Below are 10789 nucleotides of genomic sequence, written 5' to 3' on the forward strand. Positions count from 1 at the left end.
AATAAGTAATCTCTATATATTACAGTCCCAATATTGGTCAGATAATCAGATTATTAACAAAAATTATCAACTTGATTGAGAACTAGAGGATACAAATCTGTTATATTCCTCAGGTTTCGTTATCGCACACTAAGACATGAGAAAACAGACACCAAAGTCCGAAAGCCATTAGTACTATTGTTAGCATTGTGAAACAGACATGCTCGACTTATAAATCAAGACTCTCGGAACACCAAATATGTTGTAAACTTTTATTTGGAAGTACTGCCATTAAAGTAAACCAGCACCTCATGGCGGTAACATGTGGCGGGGTGGGTGATTGCAGCAAACACTTGGGGAGGAATGTTCATAGCACCGTTCATCAATAAATAGAGTTCAATACGTCATCATGTCATGACGCTTCTACCGAACATTGTCTCATGAAATGATTGATATTGTCCTGAGTAAGGTACACTGTAACCATAGTGATACATTGCACCCATAGATTGAGGAGCTTTACAGCGTCGCTTCACAGAATCAGATTCAATTTCATCATTGCTCCGTTTTCGTTTGGAACAAGCGTTGGTCTTAACACATGACAAAGCAGAGAGATTACGAACATAATCCGGGATGTGAGTTAATCCGTCTCTTGAAGGAAACACGCGAGTATTGTACTCCCAATGCCTGGTGCCATCCACGCCATTGTGCATGTGCAAGGGTTGTGCATTGTCCAGGTACGTTGGTGGCCGACACGGTCCGTTTGCCAGATAAGAGGGACAATGAGGTATCCGGCTGGCTGTGTAGTCACAAGAACTGGTTGAACTCATATTAGTGTCCACAAGCTTGTCAAGTAATCCGTTAGGACAGGAATCTGTAATATAAACAATTTCATTAAAAGAAATAATATAACTATTTGAATATATTACAATTTTTAAAAAAATTCACACCACACCTTCAGTCGCTTTCATAAGCAGGTTTTTTTTACAATGGTTTAAACACTAGCTCATTTAGTCGAAAGCCTACAATGGAAACTGCTCTTAAAGATTTCGTATGAATATGGATACAGTTTTTTGCTTTAACTGAGAATTAGTATTAACTAAATATATTCTATGAAGAGTCTACTGCAGCGGAGCCCTATAGAATGAATTCCTATGAGCGGATATAAGGTGTATATTATGTTAAATAATAAAAATTGAACACATGTCACAGATTCAATGGTCACTACTTCAACAAAGGACGCTTTTTACCGATATATTTCTATAAAAGAGTTAAAGTTAGTTTAAAATAGGTTACCTATCATGTCAAGTACGTCTTCTAGGAGATTTTGTGGTGAAGATTCTTCTGCCGCATGAAACATCTTGTCGCTTGAGGTATTGTTCAGGATGCTTGGAACATTATTCATAGGCACAAATCTGCATTGGGTTTGTGTTAGAGGGTGGTTTCTGCAAGGCTGGGAACTATATCTGGTGTTGCTTGCCGCCGGTAGGGTTCCACTGTAGTCTGGACAACTCCATGGGTTCTCTTGGGATACAATTAGAAGAGCCGGCTCGTACATTTGTTGTGGGTCATCCAGACCTGGAAACTTTGTCATATCCAGATTGTAGGTGATGTCGGTTTCGATGAACAGAGGCTGTTGCAGTCGCAGGGGCACAGGAACACCAACCTCCATTTCAGTATATCTCCTCATGCTTGTGGATGTGGAATGGACAATGATATCATAACATGTTTCAGCTGTACATCATCTTCGCTGGACCAATCAAGTTACACGCCTGTACCTTCACCATCAGGGCTAAGCCAATCAGAACAGATGTCTCATTGAGTAGCGGGCTGGAGTGAGTTATGATAACAAATTACGTCAGTTAGGTGCACGCTAATGCTGCTATTTACGGCTGAATTGTAACATGTGGCGGGGATTAGTCACGGGTGGATTGAGTGTAGATAGACAGCGGTGGACAAGCCCCCTTCATTCACCTGCACTTAACCCTCATCAGTTTAATCGCCATGTCTACACAACTCCTCCCGCGGCACACTAAGGGACATTATGCAAATGTTTTTGTTCGATGGGCAAGAACTGTAATCCGTGATGTAATTTAATGGGTGGTGTATACTACTTCAAGGGGCAATAAATGGATCCGTGTTGTTATTTTGAGCAATATTCCCTTCTTGTCTGAACAATGTACGCTTGTAAATTATCCCAATAATGTATTCTTAACATGATATTATGTATTTATTATTCATACCAAATGCATCAAGTGTACTTTCATCTCGATAGGATAATGTGAAGTGCAGCACTAAATCGTTTAATATATATGAGGCAGTACATTTAGATGTAGATTGTTTTGAATATGTATGAATGAAGACGTGCAGTTTTATCAACGCATAAAGGAATATTCGATCTTTTCGTCTCAAACTCTTTTCTATAATGGTATTATGGAAGACCCAAACTTAAACTCGGACGCTGGATCCCAGTTTGATGAACGCTCCGACAACTTGTGAAATGTCGAGACGGAGCCAAGCTTAAACGATTTCCCGCTTTCCCAATACTCAACATTATTGATTTACTGCTGACTATAATACACTAGCACATGTTTCGTATTGATTCTTAGAAACGTTAGTTCAGTGAGCCACTAGAACAAGAACTGACACGATGGAAGGTAACGGGCAAAACTCCATAAACTATTTTGTATCACCACGGCCCGTTATACTTCGATAACTACTGTCACATGTCTACACACAATTCTTTTTCATGCTACCATGGACTTTCATGTAATAAATTCGCACAAATATATAAGAAGATATCAATAGAAAATTACATTGTCCAATGCATGTGTCCACTGGAGTACATCGAAAAAAATAAATATTATTGTAGTTATGTTTATGTGGGAATTATGAAAAAGTGATATAGATAATACAGACGGTTTAGGTCGAGTGAAATTCAAATGAGATTTATCTATTGTAATATTCTGATCGTTGTCAAAGCAAACTGGATACGAGCACTGGAAGTTAGTGAAATGTGAATCATTTGACAACGCTGTTGCTATCATCACTTCATTTAGACTTAAAAAGGTGGTATATATGTATTTGTTCTATAATGTATTTGATAGAATTTACATTGTAAGTGTCCTTTCATTTGTATAAATATATTCCAATATTAAACGTAGAATGTTGCCACTGTAATATATTTTACTAATCACAATTGCAAAACATACCAACAAACATCTGCCCGCCATACATAAAACAAATTAATTTATGAGTTTATGATGTAGCACTGCATGATGGATCATATGTTTAAGGATGTGACATTAAATATATACATCATTGTCATTGTTGTCATTGTATGTCATTGTTTTGTCGAAAATATATACAGAAGAAGAACATTTTTTTGTGTCACACATCATATGTTACATTATCATGATCATTTTAAAATACAATAAATAAAAATATTTTTTTCAGTGCGCTTAGCGTGTTGATGAAGGGAAGACAAACTGAAAAGGATCAACCACTAGTTTTTGATTTGATACCCTCTCGCATGCAGATATTTAGCATTGGATTGTCATACTTTTCTGTCGTACTGCTACCTCTTGTAGGAAAGGGTCGATGAGGGAGTCTTGTGCTTGAAGCGCGAACTCGTCACGCCGAAGACCCGGGTTCGATTCCACACATCGGTACAATGCGTGAGGCCCATTTCTGGTATCACCGCCTTCATAATGCTGGAATATTTGTAAAAGCGGCATAAAACGACACTCACTCACTTCTTGTAAGAAGCCTGCAAACTTCGACCAATTGAACGCATATACATGGTGTCCAGCCCATGTTTCAAACCTCAGCTGCATTCCATGCATCTTAACAACACCAGAAAAATACTTGAGGGTGTGAATCTTTACCGCGTATAGGAAGCAAAATTTAATAAATCTCAGTTCATCTTAAAGGGGAAGTGTACACGCAAAAATCACTTTCTTTCTTTTTCTAAACAAAACGCAATTTTAGAATGAATTAGTATCTGTGTTTGAAAATATACACTCATTTTTTTTCACAGTGAAAGTAGGAAGCTCACAATAGTGTTAAAATGATATGCCGTTATGAGGCCTTCGTTTTACGAGCGAAACAGGCCTGAGTTATCCCCCTTTGATTATGACGTAATTGGTGCCAATTCAACTGGGTCCCTGTCTATTCTCAACGCAAAAGATATCAAGGACCAGTTTGCGGTAAAACAACATGGTCTACGACACACTCCGGCGCAGTAGTGACTCAGCATAACACAATTCTGGCTGGCATCTGAGATGCTAGAATCACAAAACTGTACCTACACCACGTGAAGCGGCTCTAACAAAGCATGATGACGTCATAATGTTTATCAATTGGCACCAATGACGTCATATTGCAAGGGGCATAAGCCATGGTGTTTTTGTGATGGAAATAGAACACTTGGTAAATGTGAAAAATATAAATCGTTTTATTGCAAAAAATATGTTAATTAAATATGATGTTTTTATATTTTTGTCTATGACACTTCTATGTTAACACTTTTAATGTGGAAAAAGTACAAGAAAAATTGGTTCATTTCCGTGTGAACTTGCCCTTTAAGTAAGGATAAGATGTAGGGATGAACAACGTTTTTACTGCAATTAGGAACAACGTTTCGATGAAGGTTCTAACACAGTTATCAAGCAAGTAACCTACACCGAGACATCGCCCTCTAATTGTTATAAACAAGTTGTTCAAACATATATCTTATCCCATACTAAGTACTCAACTTCTAAATGCCTCTCAAGAAGGAACAAATGTAAGTCAAATCATCCTGACAATCCCAAGAGGCGACGGGGAAGTCTTGATATCAAAACTGACACTCCTGTCACCGAAGACTATGTGTGAAGCCTATTGCTGTCGTCTTCCTTCATGTTATTGTTAGACAAAAAGGGACCGTTTCCAAAATCATAAGAAATCATTGTCCGCATTTCCATTATATCATGAACAGGTGTAAATGAATCACAATCAAATTTTAATGATACCAGGTGTTCGTGAAAAGGTGAGCATTTCCTGCCTCACCGAGTGCTCCCGTCACAAACACATGCGAAGACAAGTCAATTGTACCATGGGACACATGTACCACATGTCAAAACAAGGAATTGCATCGGCCATAATTTTTATCACTGACGCGTCAAATTTGGAAACGTCCTCCATATGTCTGCCATAAAACTCTTTGACAGCTTTACTGAGGCCTTGAATGTTTGAAATCTCGGAGTATTGCATTGGACAAAACTTTTGTCAGTCATGCTTCAAATTATGAAATGCCCATACGTATCTACCATAAAACTGCTTTGATGGCTTGAACGTTGTATCCGTGATCAAACAACTTTTGTGTGAGAGTGGCCCCACGATATGACGCTCTTTCAAATCTTCGTAAAAAAACATTCTCAATTGAACCTAACAAAATGTGAGATGTAGACACCAAAGGCTTGATCTGCTGGAATATGATCGACATAAAGGGATAGGGTTATTGGAAACTTGAAGTCAACCCCCTTGTCTTACAGCCGTGTGGAGAAATGTTTGTCACTCTGAATCTAAATGCACAGATCTGTATATGAGGAAGATGAGGCGGTATCACTGGCCTCTTTTATTTCGAGCTCAGGTGGGTAAATCAGTAGAAGGCAATTGGCTATTGGACCATTTATGAACGATATAGGATTATGGATATAGCTGAAGCTTAAAGTTAAACTTCTTGGCCAAATTAATTTTTTTTATTTTGCCCATCCTAGCAGAAATTCTTATTCATAAGTAGAAATAGATCAGCAAGAGTACGGGTCTTCCGGAAGCGCTCGTTAAATCTCCAACATCATCATCAACAAAAAGTGAAGCACAATTGGTGCCCTGGGGATGCCTATCTCTGGTCTAAATGTCTCATCCCTTTCATATAGATGGTATCAATGAGGAAGTCCAGGACTCACTCCCCCATGACAAATACTATTTACACGTAATGAAGAGGAACCGCCCTTTATCCTGGTGAATATGGTACATATATTTCTTTATATCACATAAATGTGTGTGTGTGTGTGTGTGTGAGAGAGAGAGAGAGAGAGAGAGAGAGAGAGAGAGAGAGAGAGAGAGAGAGAGAGAGAGAGAGAGAGAGAGAGGGTGAATAAAACCGACTCAGTAACATATTTAATACAAATACGAACCAGCGCACACAGGGATACAAAATTTCTCAGCAATGTGGAGGGGAATTTGCAAAGGGATGTGTATTCCATATTGTAATTGTGGTCCGACAATACAGCTTAATGCCAATCGTTTTATATCAATGCTCACAACAGTTCGTATTTGTTTATGACGGGTTTTCGTTAAATGTTACGCGTGTTTCGTGTGTTCTTCGGTGTGTGCTCGTAAGGAAAACAATCTGCACAAAGTGAACTTATTGTACTTGTATTAAGTGAATAAGGAAACGTACAACTTTATGGATAACATCTTCTGGTTTATTGCATATAGCGACGGTTGTATGTAGATCACGCTAGAACTAGAATGCCAATCAAACAGCATTAAGTGTACCGCTGGTAAGTCTTTTGTGTGGCATCACATTTTGGTGCATGTTTGAGATAGGTAACCCTAAATACATGTCAGTCTAAACTGTTAATTTTAAATGTTCTCTGTGAACGATCCTTTTAACATTTCGACATGAGCAGGTTGATTTTCTTTGGATGGTGTTGAAGGAAGAACACTATATGTTTAACAAAATCATCTTGGATCAGAGACATGTTAATAGTTATGTTATCTGTTCTTTAAGTTCGGAATGAAGATTTTTCACCCACTTTATTCAAACCAATATGCTCATGCCTCTGTTACTCTGAACATGTTACATATTGTTTATAACAAGAAATATAGTTTCTTGTAACTTTATATTTGACATTTCCAGTTGAACAAATAAGTCCCTCGTCCTTTGATTGCATCTAAGACTACCGACAATGAGATATAGTGTGTTGCGATGGAAATTAAAATGTCAAAGTACCGTCCTCATATATAATCCCTGATATAACTGCACTTATCACAAAGCCCCACTGATATACCTTCTTATCAAAGTAATAAACACACTTTGTCAGCACATAGTTACAAAGTAAATATGTCGGTAAATTCTTTACATAAGTATATGATCTTTATATGAACCCGTTATGCAATATCTTACCACAACCTTTCTACTTCTCGCAGGGAGCTGCCTGATGGGGGTTCTCGCGGAGGTCGTCCGATAAGTGGCATTGTTAACACAGGGAATGTGCACTGCTACATAGACCAATCCCACCATCTAATTGTATTCAGCCCCTGGGTGTATTTCAAGTTTATGTCACGGTTTGGCAGATTACCTGATAACTGATTTGACAGGAGTTGATAATTACCGACTTCCTAAGCCCTTGATTTGAAGATATTTAATCGTACTTGTAAACATTGCATCACGTATTGTTAAAGCATTCTCTGCAGAGACGTGGGAATATCGCTGACAAAGATGAGAGCTTCCTGTTATCATAGGTGGTTTTGCAGATTTGGTCTTTCCTTATATATGTTGGAGTGAATACATCTTGAATGGTTTGCATAACAACAGCTGTCCAAGTTAACATAATACATAAGGAAGTAGTAAAACATTGTTTTGGATATTTGTTAAAGCATGGTAACATAATACATGACCTTAGTTAGTTAGTTTGTTTGTTTGTTTGTTTGTTATTTAACGCCACACTCAGCAATATTCCGAAATACGCATCAGTCGGAAAGCGCACGTTAAATCTCCAAAGTAAGTAAGTAAGTAAGTAATATTCCAGCTATATGACGGCGGTCTGTAAATAATCGAGTCTGGACCAGACAATCCAGTGATTGACATCATGAGCATCCATCCGCGCAATTGGGATCGATGACATGACCTTAGTGGTTCATCTCTCCACTGTTGCTGATATATAGGTATGACATGGACATTAATACATAAAATAAAAATAAAAAACTACCCACACACAACTAAGGTTATTTCAAAAGAAACTAAAAACATGATATCTGTCCTTCAGTTGATTTTTATTGTTCGTACTTAGACGAAACCATTTTGTTGCTTCGGGGGATGGAACCCGTACATCCATAAAATAGAAATGTAAGTCATCCTGTTACCAAGCAAATGAGTAAAATATACTTTATATGTATATATTCATGTAATGTTGAATGATCCATAACATATCTGTATGAACACACTGTTACCTCTTCATATAGTGAATTGGTGCAGAAAAAAACAATACGGTAAAATACATTTGGCATCCGGGAATGTTCATAGCACCTTTAAGAAAATTATTTCTCATATAAGTATAATGATATAAATTAAATATAAAATTGTAAGATAATGCCTTTACGTCACAACACGTCTTGTAAACGGTGGCACTTGCTGATATCCAAGATACGATCCATGGTAACCATAGTAACGACCAATATCGAAAGTATCGAGTCCTTTACATTGTCGCTTTTGTATGTCAGATTCAAACCCGTCATGTGTTCGCTTCCTCTTGTAAGATACACTATCTTTGACAGCTGACAAGGACTGCAGATTACGCACACAGTCAGAAATCCGACGTAATCCAGTATCACCTGTTGGACATGAAGGTGTGTTGTTCTGGACGTGTCTCGCGCCATGGAAGAATCTGTAATGTATGTGTCCATTCTGCTGGTAATTCCTTGATAACAGAGGTGGGTGTGACAGATCAGAGTGACACAGACGAGGTGTATTCGTGTTTGGTACTATCGTATTGCTTGAAGTTGTACTCTCTGGAATCTTCATTAATCGTTCAAGTAATCCGTCCGCGCAGGTATCTGAAGAAAAGGAATAATTAATTCGATTTAGTGATAATGTAAAGCACATACCAGCAAGAAAATCGACATTATAAACGTTTTTTATCCTGACGTCGTTAATTATTTTTTATACTGATCAAACTTATCAACAGCAGCATCAGAAATTGATAAGGAAGGAGTCATCAGTAGTCAACAATAAACGACCCGTGAAGATTCCGGGGTAGAATAGGTCTTCAGCAACCCATGCTTGCCGTATAGGTGACTATGCGTGTCGTAAAAGGCGACTAACGGGATCGGGTGGTCAGGCTCGCTGACTTGGTTGATGCATGTCATCGATCCCAATTGCGTGGATCGATGCTCATGATATTAATCACTGGATTGTCTGGTCCAGACATGATTATTTACAGACCGCCGTCATATAGCTGGAATATTGCTGAGTGCGGCGTTAAACAACAACCCAACCAACCAACCAATCAACAATAAACGAAATATTTACCTATCACATTGAGAATATCCTCCAAGATATGTCCACAAGATGCATCAGAATGATTGCTAATGTTGTTGTCGGGAAACTTGGAAGGTGTATACACGTGCCTTGGATACTGCACACAACAGGAGGACATGGCATTGTCAACATCTGTAACTTCACTGGGCGGAATGGTATATGCACAATGATAGAAATAGTTTGAAACTGTGTCCGGTGTGGCGATCAACAATGCTGGCTGCTGAAGGTGGGAGGGGTCGTCCAGGCCAGGGAACTTGGACATATCCAAACTGTAGTTAATGTCCGTGTCGATGTAGAGCGGCTGTTTTAGTTGCGGAGACACTGTAGCAGCTGGATGTAACATGGTGAAGCAGATCTACAATATACTTCTCTGCTCGAAGGCACACTTGCTATGAATGAACTGAGCTGTTGAGTTGTCATATGTGCCCAGTCCATCAACCCTTGATTAGTCTGTTTCTCTGGTGTGCTACCTGTTTATGGAGCTAAGCCGGTTTAAATATGTAATTTAAATTTGAGCTGGCAACATGTGCTTCCTATTAGTCACGGTTGGTTTCTTAGGCATATCGCCATCTTTTGACAGACGCCGTGTGGTGTTTACAGTGGTCTCTCATCAGTGACTTCCCAATCACCCTGTCTACACATTCTCAGCGGGGTTCACGCGGAGACAGGTCATTACACAAATGTTGTTACAGGCAGTGAAATTAATTCACCTTCGTGACGTAATATAATGGATGGGTTGTACTACTTAACCGAATTCATAATTGGCAATCTGAAGTTTATGGTAAGCTAACTATGTTTATATAGTGTCAAATATATTCTGTGGGTAATTTCATAGAGGCCAAAATGTGTGAAAATATTTCTTTACGTTGTTCTTGTGTTTATCTTGGCACATGTACCATAAGATGTATGTATTGGTTCCAAAAAATGCAGTATTAGTTTTTTTGAAACAGAAATACATATGTATTAATTCTTATCGGAAATAATTATATATGTACAACAAAATAATTGAAGATTGCCACATATAAGTTAACGTGCTATATGCATGCAAAAACCTTGCTTTCAACAATATTTATGTACACCGTGTCCAGATTAGTTTCTCTCCGAAATTATATTCTCAAGTGCCATGTTATGTACTTTACATTTAAACTGCGCATAGAATAATACACACAAAGAATACTCGTTTTAAATTTCCATAACAAAATATTTATCATGAAAACATACATCTTTGATTTGAATGTATATTTGCATGATAAGAGACATTAATAATTCGGAAACCTGCTTACAGCCGTACATCAGATACAGTACAATATATAATACACGAGGCAAAAACGTTGTTTAAGTTAATAATAATATTGTGGCGTTGGAAGTAATATCCGTGTAAAAAATGAAATCTCTCATGTTTGAAATAAGGGCACAGGAACAAACATAGATTTTGATCTCCAAGATAAGAGTTGCATACATGACATTTTGTCATTGACAAGTTTATTGAACAACCTCCTAACTTCA

At 38.1% G+C, this 10789-nt stretch overlaps 2 protein-coding genes across 2 annotated transcripts; both read right to left on the minus strand.

The window, feature by feature from the left end:
- Positions 1-237: 237 nt before the first annotated feature.
- Positions 238-1784, minus strand: LOC124146619. Its single transcript, XM_046516981.2, has 2 exons — positions 1273-1784; positions 238-850 (listed from the first exon to the last, which is right to left on the minus strand). The coding sequence occupies exons 1-2, from the start codon at positions 1664-1666 to the stop codon at positions 387-389; spliced, it is 858 nt and encodes a 285-aa protein (XP_046372937.2). The 5' UTR covers positions 1667-1784; the 3' UTR covers positions 238-386.
- Positions 1785-8017: 6233 nt separating this feature from the next.
- LOC124146626 lies at positions 8018-9717 on the minus strand. The gene is made up of 2 exons (XM_046516995.2): positions 9275-9717; positions 8018-8799 (listed from the first exon to the last, which is right to left on the minus strand). Exons 1-2 carry the CDS (start codon positions 9624-9626, stop codon positions 8342-8344), a joined length of 810 nt encoding a protein of 269 aa, XP_046372951.2. The 5' UTR covers positions 9627-9717; the 3' UTR covers positions 8018-8341.
- Between the last annotated feature and the right edge of the window lie 1072 nt (positions 9718-10789).

Source organism: Haliotis rufescens, unplaced genomic scaffold, assembly GCF_023055435.1.
Source record: "Haliotis rufescens isolate VD_foot unplaced genomic scaffold, xgHalRufe1.0.p SCAF_3, whole genome shotgun sequence".
NCBI lineage: Eukaryota > Metazoa > Mollusca > Gastropoda > Lepetellida > Haliotidae > Haliotis > Haliotis rufescens.

Excerpts from the sequence above, each read along its gene's own strand:
- LOC124146619 (XM_046516981.2), bottom strand. The coding sequence starts at position 1,666 with ATGAGGAGATATACTGAAATGGAGGTTGGTGTTCCTGTGCCCCTGCGA. Across the intron at positions 851-1,272 it reads AGACGTACTTGACATGATAG|ATTCCTGTCCTAACGGATTA; the intron begins GTAACCTATTTT and ends TTTATATTACAG.
- LOC124146626 (XM_046516995.2), bottom strand. The coding sequence starts at position 9,626 with ATGTTACATCCAGCTGCTACAGTGTCTCCGCAACTAAAACAGCCGCTC. Across the intron at positions 8,800-9,274 it reads GGATATTCTCAATGTGATAG|ATACCTGCGCGGACGGATTA; the intron begins GTAAATATTTCG and ends CCTTTTCTTCAG.